This window comes from Podarcis muralis, chromosome 1 (assembly GCF_964188315.1).
Source record: "Podarcis muralis chromosome 1, rPodMur119.hap1.1, whole genome shotgun sequence".
NCBI lineage: Eukaryota > Metazoa > Chordata > Lepidosauria > Squamata > Lacertidae > Podarcis > Podarcis muralis.
In genome coordinates, this window is record NC_135655.1 from 128,591,642 (window position 1) to 128,616,245 (window position 24,604).

Genomic DNA, 24,604 nt, shown 5'->3' on the forward strand with positions numbered 1-24,604 from the left:
CTAACTTAAGGATCATTTTTCTTCATGCTGGCAAAGTAAGCAAGCCTCTTTAATTGGAAGCAGTTGCTGTTTAACCCGTGCTGCGCTGCAGCTGTGCGGGCTCCCTGTGCAAAATAACGATGGAATATGTTTTTTGTTATTTTAATGAGAGTCCAGAGACCTGGAGATGGACGCATGGAAATGCTTGCATGTGCATGCACAGAAAGGCAGAAGTCTGGTCCTTAGCCAAACATGACAAATAATAAAAAGTTTAGAAAGGTAGATTTGCCCCTTGTTCGGAAATGACAGTATATATACCTATACTTTTACACTCGCTCTCTTACACACGTGTTTGTATATATCTTCCTCCTTACATTTAGGATGGCTTTCAATTATTCCTTTTTGTTCTAGGTGTCACTGGAAGGAATATGAAGATTCCCCTCTCCCTTTATTAATTGTTTTATATGGCATGGCCCTCACCGGCAGACACAAAGCTCAGATTCCCAGCCCAGTTTCTGCCGAAGCCTTTAATGCCTAAATCAGATTGGTACGTAGGCATGGTGCAGATTATAAGGGGCAGGAGTGTCCTTGAGAGGTGTAGCTCCATGGTTAAACGCAAGCTAAGCATTGATCCAACAAACACTCCCTCTGCGCTTTCCTTTTGAAGAGCGGAGCAGGTGTAGCCCTTTGCATGGGAATACAGTTGGAGTCCTGGGGCCCGACGCTCCTTCGATGGATTGAGCCTGGAAGGTTTGTTCACGAGGGCATCTCTGTGTCCTTAGCAGCTGAGGCAGTGTCAGAATTGGCTCAGCAACCTATTCACTCTTAGTTGAATAGGTTGAATAAGGAGGTTCCACATTGACAGCAGGAGGTATCTGACCAGGGGTGTCGAGTGTCACAGGGGCAGAACATTGCTCTGCCAACCTGTTTGGTTCCTCCCCTGAATCCAGCTCTCTGTTCCCTAGACCCCTAGCCTCCTCTCCAGGCTCATACACTTCCTGGGGTCCTGATTTCCCCTCTCCCACCCCACTAGTACCCTCCCCAGTGCTGTCCAGTTCCAGCTCCCTGGGCTCCTCCCAGCCCTCCTCAGAATCTGACCATCCTCTCCATGATATCTTCACAGAGCTCCTAACATTACAGTGGTGCCCCGCAAGACGAATGCCTCGCAAGACGGAAAACCCGCTAGACGAAAGGGTTTTCCGTTTGCGATGCGCTTCGCAAGACGAATTTCCCTATGGGCTTGCTTCGCAAGACGAAAACGTCTTGTGAGTCTCGCCATTTTTTTCCGCTCCCCCCCCCCCCTTTTTCAAAGCCGCTAAGCCACTAATAGCCTTTTAGCAGCTTAGCCGCTAATCCTTTAATAACCGCTAAGCCGCTAAATCGCTAATAGCGCTAACCCTCTTAGCCGCTAATGGGGTTGCTTCGCAAGATGAAAAAACCGCTAGACGAAGAGAATCGCGGAACGGATTCTTTTCGTCTTGTGAGGCACCACTGTATAACCTTTTCTTTGAGCCCTAATAAATCGTCCGGAAGCAGATAAATTTGATGTCATATGGTATAAATTTATTGAGCATATAACTAAGTATGAGGGCATTCTTAACTCTCCCACAACTCATGGAACATTATGGACTATATTTGGCATAGATACGAAACCTACTTGTCATTGGTTTAAAATTTGATTATCTCACACTTGATTGTTTTGGTGGTGGTTGTTATTGTTCTGTTTGTTTTACTTTTATGTACCTTAAACCCGATGCAAAATCTTAATTTAAAAAAACAAAACCCTATATAACCTGGGCTTCTGGTGCATAGGCAGTATTCAGGGCAGCTAACAATTAAAATCAAACATAAAATACGATACGTTTATTTCTTTTTTTAAAAGAAAACAACACAATATGACAAAAACAGTTCCAAGTGCACCAAGTTAAAAATAAAGCGTTGGATAAAAAATCCTTATCTATCCAATAAAACAAATGCTTACCTAAATAAAAAGGTTTTTGCCAGGCAAATAAATACCCTAAAAGGCAGGGGGAGAGGTGCAACTGAGCACCTGTGGACAAAAGGTTTCACAATTTGGGTACAGCCATAAAGGAAGTTATTTGTCTAAACTCATAAGCTGAGCCTCTACCATAGACATGGACATAGAGAAGGGTCTGCCTGCTGTTTCCTATGGTGTAGGCAAGCAGACCTAGAAGGAGGCGGTTCTAAGGTATCCTGGGCCTAGGACATTTGAGGCTTTAAAGGTCATCGCCAACACTTTTAATTTTGCCTGGAAATGAGCTGGAAACCAATGCAGTCCTTGCATCAGCGGTGTCATATGATTCTGTAAGCGAGCGCTAATCAGCATTTTCGCTGCTGCATTCTGGACCAACCACAGCTTCTCAAGAAGGTAGCATCTGTAGGGCTCACTGCAGTCATGCAGTCTAGATGTAGCTAAGGCATGTGTGGCCCTGGCCAGGTCTAACCTCATCAGGTTTTGGCATTGTCCATGCATCGGCCAAAACTCCTGGTTATAGCTGCCAGCTGAGAAACCAGATACAAGACTGAGTCTGAAAGCACTCCCCAACTTTGAAAACTGATTCTTCAAAGGGAGTGCTACTCCATCCGATGCAAGGTAAAGCGTTTCGTATCCCAAACTCTTATCTGTCTCCTGGCCAGAAGAATCTCTTCCTTCACTGGATTTAAATTTCAGTTTATTAGCCCTCATCCAGTCTGTTAGCTGGCCCCGGACACCACTTCACAACATCATCAACTTCCTTGGCTGGGGATAAAAAGATTATATAGTTGTAACCTTAACCGTAGAAAGTTCTTGCAGTGCTGTAACACGATCAGGTTGTGAACCGATGATGCGTATTTTAACAAAAGAAGGATGTGTATAGCACGTTATATTCAGGCGTTCTATATGTTTATGCGTACAGGTACGTTGTGTGTTGTCTCTCGAGTTTTCTGTTTTAGAGATCTCAACTCCTGGACAAGTGTACATCTGCAGAAAGTCCATGGAAGCCGACATCTGGAATGCACATGTTCCTTTGTAAATTAGATGCTTCTAAGCATGTGCTCACTTTAAAACATGCTGGTTTTATGTAAAGTAAACAGCTCGCAGTTATGTAAATATCGGGAGTCCTTGACACAGGGAGCAACTCAACTGCTTGATGTAGCATAAAAGGCTGGCTAGACACAGCCCAATTTAATTAAGCTGAAACACTCTGGCTTAAGCTGATTGTCCAACCCAGGGCATGGTGTTAGCCTTCAATGTTGGAGGCCCCAGTGAGGGCCTCTTGTTCAGCTGCAAAGCTACTGGGTGGGTGGCCTTTTGGCAAGCAAGCATCTCTCAACGCATCCTGTCTTTTCTTGGTTTGCCGTTAAGGTAAAACGAGCTCGAAGAGAGGGTGTAACCTGTAGCTTGAGACAAGATATTACAAAACTTGTTTTCAAGCCTGCATTAAATCCCGGGCATATAAATATGTGGGAAAGAGTGCTACCATTTGGTAACTCAATTACCGTATTTTTTGCTCTATAAGACTCACTTTTTCCCTCCTAAAAAGTAAGGGGAAATGTGTGCGCGTCTTATGGAGCGAATGCAGCCTGCTCAGCTGTTCCAGAAGCCAGAACAGCAAGAGGGATTGCTGCTTTCGCTGCACAGCGATCCCTCTTGTTGTTCTGGCTTCTGAGATTCAGAATATTTTTTTTCTTGTTTTCCTCCTCCAAGAACTAGGTGCATCTCTTGTGGTTTGGTGCGTCTTATAGAGTGAAAAATACGGTATTTCTGAGCTGAACATCAACATTAACTCGAGGCTAGCATTGCTTTAGTAAGATTTCCTTGTCACATGTCAGCACAACATTTTGTGGGTACCGTCCAAACGGTGAGTTTGTGGCTGGTTGGTGGGCGTTTGGAGTTTCGCTGTTTTTAAAAGAAATCTTACTGGGGAAATTATAAGGAATAAATACAAACTGCGAAACATCCTTATTTTCAAGTATTTTCTGTCGGCTAATGGTTATGTGGCACCGAGAGATTGCTCTTTAATCTTGCATGATTCTTTCCTGAAAAGAACACTGTGGAGAATGCAAATTCATAAGCCTTTGAAAATGATCCCTTCTAAGTCCATTGCCTCTTGCTCTCAGATCTGAACGGCACTCTGGGGAATATGTTCCTCTTATCAGTACTGAGCAGCCAGGCACGGGGGCAGCCAGCACATACTGGAGAGGCCCTGATGGTGTGTGCTGGTCAAGGACATCTGACAGTTAGTGAAAGGTCTCTTGCTATGTTAAATAAATGCTGTTTCCTTCCTGGCTTCAGTGAGAGCTAAAGTTTTTGTGTGTGTTGGTTTTTTGTTTTTGTTTAAGGTTCTTTTTTGGCCACCGAACAATAGGAGAAGCTAAGACAGCCTTTCTGCCAAGGGAGATGTGCATTAGATTATCATAAATCCACAGATAGAAAGTGCAGTGGTCAGTGAGTGTCGGCATTCTTAGATTAAATAACAGGGTTTAATTGAAAAGGAGTCTCAGGAGAGAGAGACGATTGAGACAAGACAGAGCATATATTAACGGTGGCCGGACAAAGGAGAATTTATGGGATGAGGAACAATCTTAGTTTTGTTTGTTTGTTTGTTTAATAAAGGAGATTTTAATTTAGGCAGTAGGAAAGGCCAAAAGCACATTTTACTGGCATTAGACATGCATGGACGGCATCTGTTAAAAGTAGCTTCTACTTTTGAGCATGTGAATAGTTTTATCTTATCTCCCCCCCCCCCCGCCCCCCAAAATGTAGGATTGTAGTTTTAGTACAATTTGGCAGGGTTTGGAGCTGTTATTTTCACTGCATACACATCTGTGGTACCTCGGGTTAAGTACTTAATTCTTAACCTGAAACTGTTCTTAACCTGAAGCACCACTTTAGGTAATGGGGCCTCCCGCTGTTGCCGCACCGCCGGAGCATGATTTCTGTTCTCATCCTGAAGCAAAGTTCTTAACCTGAAGCACTATTTCTGGGTTAGCGGAGTCTGTAACCTGAAGCATATGTAACCTGAGGCACCACTGTATGGGTATATTATGTGTTGGTACGCCATGCTATATAGGTGCCTCCCAAGGGGAAAAAATTGAGGATGAGTAAAACGAATAGATGCTCCAAAGAACATTTTGTTTTCAACTATTAAGAATTGGTTAAAAGAGGAGGGACACAGATAGGGAAGAGAAGAGGGATTGGATTGAGAGAGGAGGAAAGGGAAGGATGGAATGGAACGATCTAGTTACTTTCCTCGAGTCTAACACTGGTAATAAAGTCCTCTTCGTTGAACCCATCTAGCACTCAAATGAACAAACGTTAGTAGCTTTGAGAACCACTTAGCCAGTTTGTGACAATCTTTGTGAAATTTTCCATACTTTTGTAACCCAAATCAAACAAGAATTGAAAAGAAATGACTAGAAAATCCTGGTTAGGCGAAGCTTCGTTCTTCAGCTGTACCTTATTCAGAGACAAATGGAAGCAAAAGAACCCAGTAGATTAACTTTGCTATGAACAGCCAGTGTCCGTAAAGGAACGTGCGAACATTCATAGGAACGTAGGAAACTGTCATATATTGAGTGAGACCATTGGTCCATATGGCTCAGTTTTGTCTACACTGAATGGCAACAGCTTTCCAAGATTTCAGGCAGGAGTCTCTCCCCAACCCTGCCTGAAGAGGCTGGGGGTTGAACTTTGAACCTTGTGCTTGCAAGCCAGACCCTCTTCCATTGAGCTACAGCCTTTCCCTTGTAAGATACACAGAGCCAACGTTTGGATGATGGTTAAGCACACTGCTGTTCAAAAGATGACAGGTTACAGGGAGGAATATGCTGGGACATAATGGAAAAAAGAAGGGCCTCTCATCGGAAATACAAAGACGGCAGTAGTATTTCTCTAAAGCAGCAGGGACGTGGGTGGCGCCGTGGTCTAAACCACTGAACCTCTTGGGCTTGCCGAACAGAAGATCGGCAGTTCGAATCCCCATCACGGGGTGAGCTCCTGTTGCTCTGTCCCGTTGCTCTGCCAACCTAGCAGTTTGAAAGCACACCAGTGCAAGTAGATAAATAGGTACCGCTGCGGCGGGAAGGTAAACGGAGTTTCCATGTGCTCTGGCTTCCATCACAGTGTCCTTTTGCGCCAGAAGCGGTTTAGTCCTGCTGGCTACATGACCCGGCAAGCTGTCTGTGGACAAATGCCTGAAAGCGAGATGAGCGCTGCAACCCCATAGTTGCCTTTGACTGGACTAAAGTGTCCAGGGGTCCTTTAACTTTACCTTCTCTGAAGCACTAGTAAGAGGGGGAAGGAATTGTAGATCAGTAGTAGTAGCTGGCTTATTAGTTTTTTGTTTTCCACTATCCTCCAGTTTTTAAAACTTGCAATGCTTTTGAATGTGTTTATTTTCTTTAAAATCTCTTTAATAATACGAATGAGTAAAATCAGCATTGGCATCGGGAGTTCTTAAATTCTTTTACTGTTTGGGTAAATTATTGACACTTTGAGGGATTGCTGCCAAAGGAAGAACGGAAAAAAAATTCGTGTTGGCACTTTGTTTTACTGACATGTGTCAAATCCAGCTCTATTTTAAGGGTATGGATTCAGCGCCGCATTCATGTCCAGTTACAAGAGTTGATATATCCCATGAATTTTCAGTCGTCTGTGATATGTAGGAGAAAAACATTTGACTGCAGCAAGTGTTTAAATTTAGCAAAATTACTATTTTTAGTTGTTTAAGATTCTAGAGTTGCCAAGTAATGCCAGCTGTCATAAAACTGATTGAGAATATATGCATCCTTGAAAACAGATATTGGAGATGTGCTTGCAAATCTTCCTGCCTTGAGACATTTCTTAATGAGATGTCTGGTTAGTGAAGACCCTCATAATTGAATTGCTACATGTAGGCTGTCAGTGGACATTCATGGTGTTTCCCAGCATACCTGATTACCATATTTTTCTGTGTATAAAATGCCCCCATGTATATAAGACGACCCCTATTTTTTAAAACCAAAAATTAAGATATTAAGTTGTTTAGATTTTTTTGGGGGGTGGAGGTCACTTCTGCCAATCGCTCACCCGCCTGCCCTCCACTTCTGATCGCTTTGCACAGCCACTGCCAATAGCACACCTTGCCGCAGCTGCCAATTTTCTGCCCATTCACTGCCACTAACAGCCCACCTGCCCACTTGCTGCAGCCGCCAATTGCCTTCCCTGCCTCGTCACAGCCTCCAATCGCCTGCCCAGTTGCTGCAGCCACAGCCAATCGCCAGCAGGCCTTGCCGCAGCTACCAATCACCTGCCCAGTCACCGCTGCCAATCTCCTGCTTGCTGCTGCCATTCATCGTACGTCCCACCCCCGCATTCACTATCCATGTATAAGACGACACCCAATTTTTGCCTAAATTTTTTGTGTGCAAAAACTATCATCTTCTACACGGAAAAATACGGTCGATTGCGTTGCTGCTTTTTAAATAAGAGAAATGTACTTCTCTCTGTATATGACATTTTAGTTTCCCTGTACCATGCTATGGTGTGTGTTAAACTAGTGCAGGGGTCTGCAACCCACGGCTCCGGAGCCGCATGTGGCTCTTTTACACCTTTGCCACGGCCCCGGGGCGGATACAGTGGTGCCTCGCAAGATGAAATTAATCCGTTCCGCGAGTCTCTTCGTCTTGCGGTTTTTTCGTCTTGTGAAGCACGGCTATTAGCGGCTTAGTGGCTATTAGCGGCTTAGCAGCTATTAGCGGCTTAGCGGCTATTAGCGGCTTTAAGAAAAAGGAAACAAACTCTCAAGAACTCGTAAGACGTTTCGTCTTGCGAAACAAGCCCATAGGGAAATTCGTCTTGCGGAACGACTCAAAAAACGGAAAACCCTTTCGTCTAGCGAGTTTTTCGTCTTGCGAGGCATTCGTCTTGCGGGGCACCACTGTACTAGCGAGGGGAGGAGGCGCATTGTGCGCTCCGACTCTCCCCACTGTGGCGGGCGCTGTACTGGCTGTGACGTTGCATGGGGGCAGTGAGTGCGTTAGTCACGCACCGTCCCGACGTCACCTTCCCGCCAGCTGTCAGATCGGACATTAAGGTAAGAAACAATATATGCAGTGTTATATTTGTTTTAAATGTCGCAATGGTTTTGCGGCTCCCAGGTTGTTGTTTTTCTTCAGAAACGGGTCCAAGTGGCTCTTTTTGTCTTAAAGGTTGCAGACCCCTGAACTAGTGTTTTCTTTGTCAACTTGGGTCTTTGTTTGTTTTTTTGCTTCCATTGTGACATAGCTAGCTAGATAGCTACAAGCTGCCATCCCCTAGTGCACAGGTAGACTTCTGAAGCCTAGCTGGAAGGGGACAAAATCCGGTAAATGGAGAAGGAAGAGTACTGGGAGAGTAAGGGCTGGACTGGAGGATAACAGCTGGGGTGGGAAATGCAATACTGAAGGCAGGACCTGCTTCTCGAGTGCTGAATTTGTACCAGTATCTAATATGGGCTTTACTGTAAGTACTCCTGCATTATGTGCAATTCAAGCATGCCCTGCAGTAATCTCCTCCCAGGAGTCCGTTAAAATATCACTTGATATTCCTGTAGAAGCTTAGAATGAAAAGCTAGATTCGTGTTTGAAAGCACACTGCAGTAATTCCTCAAATAGATAGCACCTGGGCCAGTGGCAGGGAACTATCTGGGTAGGACCATATAACACCGGTCCTGAAATCTTCATTGGCTCCCAGCACGTTTCCGAGCACAATTCAAAGTGTTGGTGCTGACCTTTAAAGCCCTAAACGGCCTCTGCCCAGTATACCTGAAGGAGCATCTCCACTCCCATCGTTTAGCCCAGACACTGAGGTCCAGCGCCAAGGGCCTTCTGGCAGTTCCTTCACTGCAAGAAGTGAAGTTACAGGGAGCAAGGCAGAGGGTCTTCTCCGTAGTGGCGCCTGCCCTGTGAAACGCCCTCCCAGCAGAGGGTATTTCTCTTTCTCTTGTCACCTAATGGCCAGAGCAAACACAGCCTCTGCAATGAGATGCTGCATCCATAAGTAGCTGCTTCATTGTTGAAATTTTACTAATGGCTTTCTATTCCTCAAGCTAAAGCAGATCAAGCCTGTTTTTTCATTACTGTGAAGGTAATGAAACTAATCTCACTGCTAAGAATGTATGAGTGTGTTATGTTCCACGGATAAGAAAACCTGATGTGAGGAGAATGAGATCAGAATGGATTGTTCCTAAACTAGCTGGTGTACAATTATTATTTTTTAACTTACAGTAATTTAGATAGGATTGAAACAAAATAAAATTCCTTCCAGTAGCACCTTAAAGGTAAAGGGACCCCTGACCACTTTTGTTTCTTTTTCCTCCCTTCTTTCGTAAACGAGAGATAAGGCATAAAGGTAAAGGGACCCCTGACCATTAGGTCCAGTCGTGGCCGACTCTGGGGTTGCGGCACTCATCTCGCTTTATTGGCCGAGGGAGCCGGCGTACAGCTTCCGGGTCATGTGGCCAGCATGACTAAGCCGCTTCTGGTGAAACAGAGCAGTGCACCGAAACGCCGTTTACCTTCCCGCCGGAGCGGTACCTATTTATCTACTTGCACTTTGTGCTTTCGAACTGCTAGGTTGGCAGGAGCAGGGACCGAGCAACGGGAGCTCACCCCGTCATGGGGATTCGAACCGCCAACCTTCTGATCGGCAAATCCTAGGCTCTGTGGTTTAACCCACAGCGCCACCCACATCCCTTAGAGGCAACTAAGTTTATTATTGGTATGAGCTTTCCTGTGCATACACACTTCTTCAGATACAATAATTAGATAGGATTGTCATTCATTATACCAGGGGTCAGCAAACTTTTTCAGCAGGGGGCTGGTCCACTGTCCCTCAGACCTTGTGGGGGGCCAGACTAGATTTTGAAGAAGAAGAAGAAAAAAGAATGAATTCCTATGCCCCACAAATAACCCACAGATGCATTTTAAATAAAAGCACACATTCTACTCATGTAAAAACACCAGGCAGGCCCCACAAATAACCCAGAGATACATTTTAAATAAAAGGACACATTCTACTTGTGTAAAAACACACTGATTCCTGGACCATCCGCTGGCCGGATTTAGAAAGTGATTGGGCTGGATCCGGCCCCCGGGCCTTAGTTTGGCTACCCATGCATTATACCTGACAGAGACAGACCTCTAAGGGCTGTTCAGTTTAAAAAGAGAGCAGGGACTTTGGAGCACAGACCAAGCATAAACATAGGTCACCTAGCCACAGCCTTCATTGTGGTGAGGTGTATTGTATTTCTGTTTAAATTATAGTCATTATTTCCAAACAATGCACCTATACATATAAATTAGGACATGCAAATGTTATGCAAATGTGGCCCCCTGCTTTTATTTGGCGATACAGTTCTTCTTTTGGCATTGTGAAAGTGTCCACCCTAAATTTCAGAGCTTTGTGCAAACCACTTATTTGCTTTCCCGAGAGCTCTGGTGAGGTAAATAGCTGCGAAATATTATGGATTCCAAACTGGATGTAAGCGGAGAGCTGAAGGAAACCTAATACTTGAAAATGATTTAGTATATTTATATCTGTCGTCTCGCTTCAACACATTTTAACAACTCTATTTTGGTACTGATAGCATGCCCACACAGTCTGACGATAACCCGGCAGATTGGTGCAAAGAACTAATGCATGCACTCACTCCCTTTTAATAAACTAATAAATCTTAGGAAAAACATGAAACACTTGAGCACCTAAATTTGTGTGTCATGTTGTTTTTGGCGCTGTGTTTATTTTGGTAATCCAGTCACTTAGCTCTGTATTTATTTAGGAGTACAGTTAGAATTAGAACAGTTTGTTCCCAAAATCCTCTAAATTGTCATTATTATTATTATTATTTTTAAAAAAGAATACTTCTCTCCTGTATTGTTGCTTTTTAGATTCTGCTACACTGAGATTTATTTTGATCAAAGGTTTGGCATGTTCAGACTAAGTATTTATTAAAATACCCATAATAAATTTGTTGCAGATGGAAATGGAGAACATTCCGGTGATAGATATGAACAGGTGTGCAGAATATTTGTTGCTACACAAGCACGTTATATAAATTGAGATAATTGCTGTGCTCCAATTAATTTTGTTGCTCCATTGGAAGTGGGAAGTAAAGTTAGCAATTTGGTACAATAAAATAACTTGGCAAAAAAGCAAGTAAACACACAGGTGCACTTGTCTGTACGAAGATGTACGTGTGGTGCTTCAACAGATGGGTACAGCTATGTGCAAAAGTTTCCCAAGAAGCTTCTATTGTATTGCTTATATGTTAATGGGAGAGATGGACTTTGAGGTCAGTAGGATCCCTGCCATAGTGGTGCTATAGCTTACCGTAATTATTCAGTAAAAACTCTTTTCCCAAATCTGTATAACACAGCATTTTATTCATATTCATGTCATGGGAAAACTGAAAATACATAATATGGTGGTACCTCGATCTGTGAACTTAATTCATTCCGGAAGTCCGTTCTTAAACCAAAGCATTCTTAAACCGAGGCGTGCTTTCCTTACTGAGGCCTCCCGCCGCCAGTGCCCTTCCACCGTTCGGCTTCCGTACATCTTCCAAGGCGAAGTTCACTAGCTGGAACACCTACGTGTGGTTTTGCAGAGTTCGTTGCCTGAATAGTTCGTTAACAGGACTGTTCGTAGACCGAGCTACCACTGTTGTTGTTGTTTAGTCGTGTCCGACTCTTCGTGACCCCATGGACCAGAGCACACCAGGCACTCCTGTCTTCCACTGCCTCCTGCAGTTTGGTCAAACTCATCTTGGTACCTTCGAGAACACTGTCCAACCATCTCGTCCTCTGTCATCCCCTTTTCCTTGTGCCCTCCATCTTTCCCAACATCAGGGTCTTTTCCAGGGAGTCTTCTCTTCTCATGAGGTAGCCAAAGTATTGGAGCCTCAGCTTCACGATCTGTCCTTCCAGTGAGCACTCAGGGCTGATTTCCTTCAGAATGGATCGGTTTGATCTTCTTGTAGTCCATGGGACTCTCAAGAGTCTCCTCCAGCACCATAATTCAAAAGCATCCATTCCTCGGTGAGCTACCACTCTAGTCTGAGCAAAATATCTGTTATTGCCCCTTTAAGAATCTACATTTTTCCAGCAAGGGGGTGGAGCCTAGAAGGATTGGACTTGCACACCCAGGCTCATCAGTTTCACTCCAGCATTTCTTGGACATTGTAGTCACTGGGAGCTGTCCGTAGTGCTGAAGTCACTGCCCTGCTGTGTTGCTTTGCTTGTCTCCAGTTGCACAGTGGTCCATTAGGCCCCCACCAACCTCAGTCTCCCTGTAGCCAAGCCTGCCTACTTTCTTATTTACACCCAGTCCAGTGGGTCACCCTGTATGACAGTTTTCTCCTCCTTCGGCTCAGTGTTGCCCTTGTACAACTCCGCATGGAACAAAGTGAGTTAGTTGGCTCTCCCTGTCTTTGGCTCTGGCACCAACTCTTGGCCTCCATGCCTTCTGCCCAACCATTCCCAAGGGACTCAGCAGCCACCACTGTGGAGACAGGCAGATCAGAACAGCTTCAATGTTTCTTGAAATAGGTGTGTATATAGAGTTGAATTACCTTGGATCCATGATGGCCTTCCCACCGCTGCTCTGCTTTTTGTTGAATCGACGAGAAAAGAAAGATTGGACAGCTTTTCACAGTATGATCCCTTACAGCTCCTTCACACTTCTCCATGTATCTCAGCCTTATCTGGTGCTGTTTCAATATCTGATCTGTTTAGCTCATGCATGTTTTCAGCTGCATTTATTTTATCACGTTGTGCTTTTATTAACGTATTAATTTTGAACATTGCCTCGAAACTGTTGGGGGGGGGGAGTGGAATATTTAAAAATCCACCAGATAGATAAATCTGTGTTATTATCTCCTGGCCAGGATCTAAAGATACCAAGGGTGCTTGGACGTGGTACTGTGGTCTAAACCACCAAGCCTCTTGGGCTTGACAATCGTAAGGTTGGCAGTTTGAATCCGCACATCAGTGCCAGAGGTTTTCAAAGTTCAACCTGCCTTATGGTAACACTGCTGTTCAAGTGCATGTTCAGTTCTACATAATACTAACACATCAGGGACACAAGTGGCGCTGTGGTCTAAACCACTGAGCCTCTTGGGTTTGCCGATCAGAAGGTCAGCGATTCGAATTCCCATGATGGGTTGAGCTCCCGTTGCTCTGTCCCAGCTCCTGCCAACCTAGCAGTTCAAAAGCATACCAGCGCGAGTAGACAAATAGGTACTGCTGTGGCAGGACGGTAAATGGTGTTTCTGTGCGCTCTGGCACTCGCAACTGTGTCCCATTGCACCAGAAGCAGTTTAGTCATGCTGGCCACATGGCTTAGAAAGCTGTCTGTGGACAAACACTGGCTCCCTTGGTTTGAAGCGAGATGAGTGCTGTACCCCACAGTCAATTTTGACTGGACTTAACCGTCCAGGGGTCCTTTACCTTTACTTGAGTAGCATGCCACATGCATGCCATAGCTGAGTGGAAAGAACTTTGCAAAACAGTTTGTGATATTGCGTGTCATGTATTCTGCTTTTCAAAAGGAAGAAGCCTCCGTGGCTTTGCGTAAGACGTGAAAGAAGGAATTTGCATCCCAGTCCTTGTCTTGAGACATGTTATAAATAAATTGGGTAGAGGTGGGAGAGTTGGAAGATGTGGCTGCTAGATGGCTAAAAAAGAGTGAATTGGAAAGAAAGCCGAGGGAAGGATAGTCTGTTATGAAGAAAGATGAGAGGGAGAGATTAAATCCTCAGCTATCCCAAGCAGATTTTGAGGGTGCACAGAAGGCTAAAGTGCGAAGGAGAGGAAGGTGTAAGTCTGCTTTGCTCAAACCTAGGTAGTGCTAGACACAGCCCACATACAGAATATTTATACGGTCTAATAAAAATGGACCCAGTTCTGTCAACTTCAGAACAGTAAACTATCTAAAGGTGGTTTTATAGCTGGGAAGAATGATGAGCAGTTGGCTCTGATCTAACCACAGTGCATGTGTGTTTTCTGATTTACTTTTCAACAGATTTCCATTTGGCCTTGTGTTTTTATTTGTACCAAACTACTTGTAACTGCAGTGATCTAGAGCTGAGTTAGTTTTTCAAAATCATAATGTCAGAAACCCAAAAATATTTCCTTTACTAGATTATTATTATTATTATTTCTTGAAAGTGGGAGCCTTTATGACTCAGTGATTGCAAAGTAACATTCATTTTCCAATAGTACTAGTTGGACAGTTCTGTTCTGAAGGACTCAGATTTGCACACGAGCATCTTTTATTTTTATTTAAAAATATATATCAGAAAAGTTAACAAAGAACAAGGGAAATGGATAGCTAGATCAGACAAAAATTATTAATGTCAACATCAGGCCACTTTTATGTTTTCCAATTAAATGAAATGCATTAACTTTGTCATATGATTAAATATATTAAATATTTGCTCTTGATACTTATTGGAATTGAGGTTCAGTAGACCTTGCATATCTCCCCCCTCCCCCATATGGAGGCTTCCAGATTAAAAGTGTATTATTTATTTTAGTTTTCCACAGGACTAAAAATAGTAGGTTTTAATTGCATCGTGGGAGCACCTGATCAAGGGTTTTCGGGGTGGAAACTACTTTCTTTCATAGTTCATCAATTTCAATGGTGGTCCACAAAAGAGATTTTGGGGGAGCATCCTGATTGGCACTTTTGACTAGGACCAAGTCAAAGATTATGTGTAGAAGTGTTCATGTTTGAATGAAGAACAAGTTGTTCTGTTGGTTAAAAAGGTAAAGGTAAAGGGACCCCTGACCATTAGGTCCAGTCGTGTTGCGATGCTCATCTCGCTTTATTGGCCGAGGGAGCTGGCGTACAGCTTCCGGGTCATGTGGCCAGCATGACTAAGCCGCTTCTGGTGAACCAGAGCAGCGCATGGAAACGCCATTTACCTTGCCGCTGGAGCAGTACCTATTTATCTACTTGTACTTTGACGTGCTTTCGAACTGCTAGGTTGGCAGGAGCAGGGACCGAGCAACAGGAGCTCACCCCGTCCTCTGGCAGGAAGGTAAACAGTGTTTCCGTGCGCTGCTCTAGTTCGCCAGAAGCGGCTTAGTTATGCTGGCCACATGACCCGGAAGCTGTACACTGGCTCCCTCGGCCAATAAAGCGAGATGAGCGCCGCAACCCCAGAGTCGGCCACGACTGGACCTAATGGTCAGGGGTCCCTTTACCTTTTACCATAGAACATAACATCCTTCTGGACGTCTTGAGGGGCTGGGAGCTGGGGGCACTGTTATACAGTGGTTCCGCTCCTTCCTCCTGGGAGATGTTCAGAAAGTGGTGGTAGGGGATGAGTGTTCAGACCCCTGGGCTCTCACTTGAGGGGTGCCTCAGGGTTCTGTCCTCTCCCCCATGCTTTTTAACATCTACATGCAGCTTCTGGGAGAGATCATCAGGGGGTTTGGGTTGGGTGTTCATCAATATGCGGATGATTCCCAGCTTTACCTATCTTTCAAATCAGAACCACTGAAGGTGGTGAAGGTCTGGAGGCGGTTGGAGGATGGATGGCGGCTAACAGATTGAGGTTGAATCCTGACAAGACAGAAGTACTGTTTTTGGCAGACAGGAGGTGGGCAAGTGTGGAGGACTCCCTGGTCCTGAATAGGTTAACTGTGCCCCTGAAGGACCAGGTGTGCAGCCTGGGAGTCATTTTGAACTCACAACTGTCCATGGAGGCGCAGGTCAATTCTGTGTCCAGGGCAGCTGTTTATCAGCTGCATCTGGTACGCAGGCTGAGACCCTACCTGCCCACGGACTGTCTCGCCAGAGTGGTGCATGCTCTAGTTATATCCCGCTTGGACTACTGCAATGTGCTGTACGTGGGGCTACCTTTGAAGGTGACCCGGAAACTACAACTAATCCAGAATGCGGCAGCTAGACTGGGAGCGGCCACTGAGACCGCATAACACTGGTCTTGAAAGACCTACATTGGCTCCCAGTACATTTCCAAGCACAATTCAAAGTGTTGGTGCTGACCTTTAAAGCCCTAAACGGCCTCAGTCCAGTATACTTGAAGGAGCGTCTCCACTCCCATCGTTCTACTGAGGTCTAGCGCCGAGGGCCTTCTGGCAGTTCCCTTACTGTGAGAAGCCAAGTTACAGGGAACCAGGCAGAGGGCCTTCTAGGTAGTGGCACCCACCCTATGGAAGGCCCTCCCACCAGATTTCAAAGAGAAGAACAACTACCAGACTTTTAGAAGACATCTGAAGGCAGCCCTGTTTAGGGAAGCTTTTAATGTTTGATGGATTACTGTATTTTAATACTTTGTTGGAAGCCGCCCAGAGTGGCTGAGGAAACCCAGCCAGATGGGCAGGGTATAAATAATAAATTATTATTATTATTATTATTATTATTATTATTATTATTATTATTATTCCTTGGCTTCCACCCACACCCATATTTCTCCCATATCACTTTTGCTTATGGAAGCTTGGAGAATTTTAATTATATATGTATTGTAATATAAATAACCTCTGATCCAATTTTTTGGGGGGAGGGCATTTCTTTCATGATGATTTGCAATTGACCATGTTTTTTAAAAAGAGAATCAAATAATATGCCTCCTTTCCCTCAGTGTATGCCTCTCAAATCATTGACATGCGAAATGCAAATCAGGGCACCTGAGAAGTAGGCATTTATTTAACTCCTGTCTGTTTATGCAGATGTTCTGCTTCTTTGTCTAACAGAAAGGAGAACCCTACTGCAGCGCTCTTTCGCTTGACACCACAGAGCAATTGACCTTTGAGATCCCTCTGAATGACTCGGGTTCGGCCGGACTTGGTGTGAGCTTAAAGGGCAACAAATCTCGAGAGACTGGGGCTGACCTGGGGATCTTCATCAAATCCATCATCCACGGAGGTGCTGCTTACAAGGTATGGGGGAAAAAATCAGTTATTTTATTTTAACCAATACTTTTGAATGTAAATATGAGAACCAGTTGCCAGGTTTGTGTGCACAAGAACAGTGTGTGTACTTAACTGGGTCAATGAAAAGGTCCACACTCTGTCCCATCATCTGTCTGACCAACAAGAAGCCACCAGAGCTTGATGATGATGATCATGGATTTTTCCTCTAACAAGGAGTTCTGTAGTGTGGCTTATTCAGGGGAGGCTGGATGGCTGATACAAGTCAGCCATGCTAGGAATTGCTGCAGGAGAACCATTAAGTGTGCATATGGCTCTCTGTCACCTTCCTTTCATTCACACGAAGCTTTTTCTTTCGCTTTCCTGACTTGGCAGCAGCTGCAAATACCCCCTGACTTGAAAACACCAGGCTCCTCTCAACTGTTTGCTGCACATTTTTTCCAGTACATGTATCAAGAGTTGCTTGTACTTAACACCTAGTAGGTTGAAAATGAAGTCTCCTGTTTTTGCTTTCGGAAGCCTACACTCCCTCCAAGGGAAGCACATTTTGCCTCCTCTACTCTTATCAAATTGTCCAAATTCTTATGAAACAATGGTGTATAAAGGTAGGATGAGATAAGTGGGATAAGATACGTGGTTTCTTTAAAAATTAAACTCATTGAGTTGGAGGAAGCTAACCAGACTTCTTTTGAATTATGGTGCTGGAGAAGACTCTTGAGAGTCCCATGGACTGCAAGAAGATCAAACGCATCCATTCTTAAGGAAATCAGCCCTGAGTGCTCACTGGATCGTGAAGCTGAGGCTCCAGTACTTTGGCCACCTCATGAGAAGAGAAGACTCCCTGGAGAAGACACTGATGCTGGGAAAGATGGAGGGCACAAGGAGAAGGGGGCGACAGAGGACGAGATGGTTGGATAGTGTTTTCGAGGTTACCAGCATGAGTTTGACCAAACTGCGGGAGGTAGTGGAGGACAGAGGTGCCTGGCGTGCTCTGGTCCATGGGGTCACGAAGAGTCAGACACGACTAAACGACTAAACAACAACAAAACCAGACTTCAGTGATAATAGACTTGGCAAAAGAGACAATAATAGATTATTCAGCCCTGTCATATTTTAAGAATGCGATGAATCAGAATGCTTTGCAGTGAGGATTGGCTTCTCAAAATGACACCATAGAGTCCCCATAATGGAAATATTTTAATTGACCTTCTGTAAATGAGTAAGGAAGAAAAACTCCAAATTTTTATTTTTAGGTTGTGTGGCAACAACTAATTTCTCCATGAATATTCAAAATCCTTACATAGAATTCTACAACATGTTCTGTTTCTGCCGCGGAAGCTTCTCAGACATCTGTTCAGAATGCATTTGCGAAGGAAGCTGACTTATGCTGAGTCAAATCCATTGGCCCATCTAGTTCAAGGCACCTCCCAAAATTAGAACGTGAATAGTACCTCTTCCTCTCTGCAAAGACACCAGTGCACACACACGGCTGTCCCATGACCCCAACCATCTAAAGTCCTGCAAGTTCTTTCAGTGCCAGGGATAGAACCTGGGACCTTTTCTGCGTACATATGTTCGTAGTCAACCACCAAGCTATGGCCTGCCTACTTACTATATCAGAGGCGAGCCAGCAGTAAATCACACCATGAAAGCTGGTGTTAACGCTCTATGAGCAGAAACACGATCCATGCAAGCGTGTCAGGCCTAATGCATCACAGGCGTGTCAGGTTGAAGGATGGATGTGGCTAACAGATTGAGGTTAAATCCTGCCAAGACAGAAGTACTGTTTTTTTGGGGACAGGAGGCGGGCGGGTGTGGAGGACTCCCTGGCCCTGAATGGGGCAACTGTGCTCCTGAAGGACCAGGTGTGCAGCCTGGGAGTCATTTTGGACTCACAGCTCCACACAGAGGTGCAGGTCAATTCTGTGTCCGGGGCAGCTGTCTACCAGCTCCATCTGATACGCAGGCTGAGACCCTACCTGCCCACGGACTGTCTCGCCAGTGCGGTGCATGCTCCAGTTTTCTCCCGCTTGGACTACTGCAACACTCTGCGTTGGGCTACCTTTGAAGGTGACCCAGAAACTACAAATAATCCAAAATGTGGCAGCTAAAGTGGTGACTGGGAGCGGCCACCGAGGCCATATAACACCGGTCTTGAAAGACCTATATTAGCTCCCAGTATGTTTCCAAGCCCAATTCAAAGTGTTGGTGCTGACCTTTAAAGCCCTAAACGGCCTCGGCGCAGTATACCTGAGGGAGCGTCTCCACCCCCATTGTTCTGCCCAGACACTGAGTTCCAGCTCCGAGGACCTTCTGGTGGTTCCCTCACTGTGAGAAGCACAGTTACAGGGAACCATGCAGAGGGCCTTCTCGGTAGTGGCATCCACCCTGTGGAACACCCTCCCACCAGATGTCAAAGAAGTAAACAACTATCTGACGTTTAGAAGACATCTGAAGGCAGCCCTGTTTAGGGAAGTTTTTAATGGCTGATTTTTTTAATCTTTTGTTGGAAGCCACCCATTATTATTATTATTATTATTATTATTATTATTATTATTGGCACAGCAACTCATCTCCAGTAGGTCCTGCCCCCATGAAGCAGTTTCTGAGACTGAAGCCTCCCCACAGCTACCTTAGTCCCCTCCTCTACAGGTTTTTTTTTCCCAGTCAGAGACTGTGTTTGCACATCTCTCTTCTTCAAGTCTTTTCCTGTTCTGGGAGACTAGGGGACAGGCGAGCTTGTCACAGCAGGGGAAGGGGACTCCCATGACTTTTCACCAGCCTGATTCCTCTCTCCCTCATTGCCTCCCTCCTCCCTTGCTTCAGTTTCTGCCTCTGATTCTGGTCTTCTTTCTGCCACAGACTCTCCCAGCTCACTAAACCCTGTTACACCCTCAGCTTCCAGCACCTCCTCTTCCCAGTTCTCCACCTCTGACCACCTATTGTTGCTCCACCATAACTCCCCAGGCTCTGAGTCTTCTTCCCTTAGTGGTTTCTCCCACCATTCCTTTGCATCCAACCAGTCCATGACATACTACTTGCGTGTTGTGAATATTTGTATGTTTCAGTTTGCACTGCATTTTTGTAAAACTACACAAGTAATACAAGCCTGTAGGAAGTGTGTGTGTGTGTGTGTGTGTGTGTGTGTGTGTGCGGGCAATTGTACCTCCTTTTTATGCATCTTTTATAGATACTTTTCCCCCTTACCTTATGAAAGAGTTCCTCTGTTTTCGTAATACTGGGTGGAATTATTGCAAGTTTCTGAATCTTATATTTTCTTTCTCATTGCATCCTTGAAAAAGTAGTTGTAGATATAATCGTTTAAAAGGAACGGCACATGTTGTTATTTTTTATTTCTACAAAACTTACCTGCAGAGAGTGAAAGTACCTTAGAAAATCAGTTATTGAAAATACTCACTTTTTTTTTTTTTAGAGTGACTTCCTTGAATTTTCATGTTTTCATTAAGGGAGTCAAACTCTGTTTTATGCAGCAAACTGCTAAGCCACGAGGGTGCCTCCATAACAACATTCTGCCATTTAGAATTCTTTCTGTGCTGCTTTACATAGTCCCCGGGGGCAACACAGGTGGGCCCATAAACCAGCAGAAAAGCAACGAAGAGACACAATCCTTGATTGTAGAAATAAATTCACCAAGCCTATGAATTGAAATAAAGTATTTTCCGTTTATGTGAGAAATTAAAAACTACTTCCCCATGTTTTTATTGAATAATTAAAATAGTATTGCGGACAAAAAATGTGTGACTTGGCAGGAGTTATATCAGTTGCATAAAACTTAATTATTTCTGAGCTAAACAAATCAATAAAAGAAAGTGCTTCTGGGTTTTTCCACCATGTTGCAACACAATTAGTATTCTGCACTATTGTTTTGATTTGTAAGATTTGAATGGATGTAAACACCCAAAAATAAACAAACCCTTTCTAATTATTTAATAGTATATTGACTTTCCTAAATAGACATTATTTTTTAAAGTCAATTCCTAAAGACACCCCCCTCCGAAAGAAACACTTTTTCATCAAATTATGTACATTTATATCTTGGTACTCCTCTAAATAGGACAATTTGCTGTATGGCTGATATATGTGTTATTGAAAATATATTAATCAAGTAATTGGCATGCATGGTGAATACGTAGTACACAGTTACCTTCATTCCCTTAAAGGGGAAAAACCATTCAGTTCATTTCTATGAGAAAATGGGCCTTTTTTAAACATCCAAACTTTAGATCTTACTGTTGGTGTTATTTCCTTCGAAGTCTACTCCACGGTTAAACAGCTCTTACTCTCAGAAAGTTATTCCTGGTGTTTAGTCAGAATCTCCTTTTTTTGTAACTTGAATACATTGGTTCAGGTCCTAGCTTCCAGAGCAGGAGAAAACAAGCTTGCTTCATCTTCCATCTGGCAGCCCTTTGGATACTGGAATATGACTATCATATCTCCTTTCAGTCACCTCTTTCCCCCTCTAACTCCTTCAGCTGTTCCTCATAGGTCTTGATTCCCAGACCCTTGATCATCTTGGTCACTGTTCTCTGTACACGTTCCAGCTTGTCCATATCCTCCTTATACATATGAAAGATCACAATAAAAAACATCACAGCACCAGCCCTTTCCTTAAAAGGGAAATAGAGAAGGAATAGAGAAGGAAGTCCCAAAGGGCTGATTGCAGCAAGCTGTTGATTCTGTAGGTTCACCCTATCTGTGCCGAAAGGCAGGAGGAATAAAATTGCAAGAAAATAGAATAACAGTCATAGAAAGTCAGAATGAATGGCATGAAATATATTCCATAACGGAATAGAAGGTTTATATTTCTACCAACTTACCAAATATTCATGAATGTTGCCAGATAAACTCCAGAAGGCAATTGGTTCTGATCCTGGTCTTAGTTTTCCAACCCATGGTATACACTTTTAAGAGAAGTTCCTTTTGCCTCCCTTTTAGCGTATAGTTGGCAATATTGAAAGAACAGGATTCATTCTGACATGGAGATAATCTTTTAAAGAACACGAACAAAGCTTTAGTGATTATTGAAGGACTCCTGTTTTTACATTAGATAATGGTGTCTTCATTTCAGTTGTTTAGTTGCATTATACACCTTCCCCTCTGCCTGCCCATACAATACAATCAGGTTCTTGGTCTTGAATCTATTTATTTATTCTAATTGATTTTTGTAGGCAGTGTATGAATTGGAAGGGGTCACATTTATCTGTGAGTTCTGATCTACCCTGACCTCCAATCCATTAAAAGAAAACACCCCAACCCACTCCAGTTTGGACGCTATTGACTACCATGCTGAATGTGGGAGGGCAAGGACAGAGAAGAGACACACAAACTGATGCTTCAATACAATTTCAATACAGTCGGCTCGCAACATACACATATTTTGACATTTGCCAAGCCATTTCAAGTTTACTTGGAGAAAAACAGCGCAATAAGAGCTTTCACACTCTCAGACATCTTTACTGGGCTCTGGAAGGCTCTCACTAGATGCCAGAGGGCCTTGTGAGATCTCAGAAGAGCCTTGCAGAACCCACTAAGCAAATCGGAGAGCTGGTTTTGGCTATACACGATTTCGCCTCTCCACGCTATCTCCAGAAGGTAAAACACGCAGAAATTGCAAGTCAACTTCACTTCTTCCCTGGTCCTCTACATATATTGTGTAATAAGCCCCTAGAAACTATCATGGCATGCATTATTATTATTATTTTTTGGGGGGGAGCTAATGCCCTTGGGGAGAAAAAGGCAATAAAAGTCAAAATTCTATTCATCTTTTTAAAAACAGTTCAGAGTGAAATATTTTTTTTTGCTTTTTGTGGCAGAGTTCTACCTTGCACAGCACTAGTTTTTGCTATAAAAATGTAAATTATGTACATTGAATTGAATTGATGCTTTTGAATTATGGTGCTGGAGGAAACTCCAGAGAGTCCCATGGACTTCAAGAAGATCAAACCAATCCATTCTGAAGGAAATCAGCCCTGAGTGCTCACTGGAAGGACAGATCGTGAAGCTGAGGCTCCAATACTTTGGCCACCTCATGAGAAGAGAAGACTCCCTGGAAAAGACCCTGATGTTGGGAAAGATGGAGGGCACAAGGAGAAGGGGACGACAGAGGACGAGATGGTTGGATAGTGTTCTCAAAGCTACCAGCATGAGTTTGACCAAACTGCGGGAGGCAGTGGAAGACAGAAGTGCCTGGCATGTTCTGGTCCATGGGGTCACGAAGAGTTGGACATGACTAAACAACTAAACAACCACAACAACATTAGAAAGAACATGAATAGGGGAGTGCAGATTTTCGGGTGGATATGCACATCTGTAGATGTGGGAGTTTTATCTACCATCTGCATTCAGGCACTCATGTACACACTTTCCAACCTTAAGATTGGGCTTCCCATTCTTAGCATGAAATTCATAAAATATCTTTAATTTTTCCTTGCTGCTCTTGATTTTATGCATTTCCTCCTTTAAATACATTCTGCTCCTTCCTTAGAACTGTAAATGTTGTTTGCTTGAGGGTATACATTGAATTTAAGTGAACCGAAGTTCAGCTGTGAAACTGTAACATATAAAATCATTATTTTTTGTAAGGATAGTCCCTTTACAGATAGCTTGTGATAAGCGAGAGGAGAGAATGTGAGTGTGAAGCTAGTCTAATAAATGAGTTTCAGAAATGCCTTGGGATAGCATCCAGGAAAGAGGTTAATACTAAAGCAAATTCAATTTTTCCCCACACTGTAATATTGTACTAGAAATACTGTTCTTAGTTATAAAGGGGAATTGACTGCTCTGTAAAATGACAGTGTAGATCCTTAGAAATTGCAGGAAATGACTTATCCAGCACTGGGAATCTTCACCCACTCTATTGAAGAAACAGTGCTCAAAATGCTGACTATCTATAAGGATCAGGGAGTCCATTAAGTTCACCCTTTTTAGAAGTGAGAACTCCGAAGTAGAGACGTTTGTGCAAGCTGTAGCCTTTATGGTAGTGGTGAGCTTCTATTTGCAGCCTTTGCAATCTCTCCTTGAGGTGTCTTGTAAACCAGTGATGAGCAGAAGTTAGACCAGCTAGTAGATCTCTGAGTGATTTGAAGTAGATTGATGGGGATTTCATAGTTCCGTTTTTAAAAAGAAATTACGTGTCAAGAATTAATCCCCCTACCCACCAGTTCCTCTAAACTAGGCACGTCCAACTTCCAAGAGACTGTGATCTACTCCCAGTATAAAAGAACTGGCTGTGATCTACTCATTGCCAGAAATGAGAAGTGACCAAAATCTTGAACTTTTTGGGGGAGGGGGATGCCCCAGAGTTGTTGAGCTTTGGGGGGGATCATTAAAGATCACACAGGCAATCACTTTCCTTAATACCATGATTGACCAGGGACACACCTGCGATTGACCGGTAGATTGTGATCAACCTGTTGGACGTGCCTGCTGAAATGGAAAAAGCTGGGTAGGTTGGAAAACAAGGAGAATATTTTTATTTTATTGATTCTGTAGTAAAATAACATTGACCTGTTCCAACAAAACTTGCAGTGTGTTACATGCTTATATCAGTCACCTATAAGTAGAAGAATTGAACAGGGACATTTTTGGGTAACTGAGTCACTGCCTGCATTGCCAAGGCTTCAACTGCCAATGACATAGCTTCTCCATAAGTACGTGTGAGTGGCTGGAGGTGACATTATTG

The 24,604-nt window shown here is 43.8% G+C and overlaps 1 protein-coding gene across 2 annotated transcripts in view; it reads left to right on the plus strand.

Annotated features, from left to right (window-relative positions):
- Positions 1-24,604, plus strand: part of PARD3B (par-3 family cell polarity regulator beta) — a 582,805-nt gene that overhangs the window by 196,720 nt on the left and 361,481 nt on the right. For both annotated transcript variants that reach the window (XM_077918269.1, XM_077918271.1), the window contains exon 11: positions 16,726-16,911. In XM_077918269.1, the coding sequence (XP_077774395.1) occupies positions 16,726-16,911 (186 nt within the window). The remainder of the gene's footprint in view (positions 1-16,725; positions 16,912-24,604) is intronic.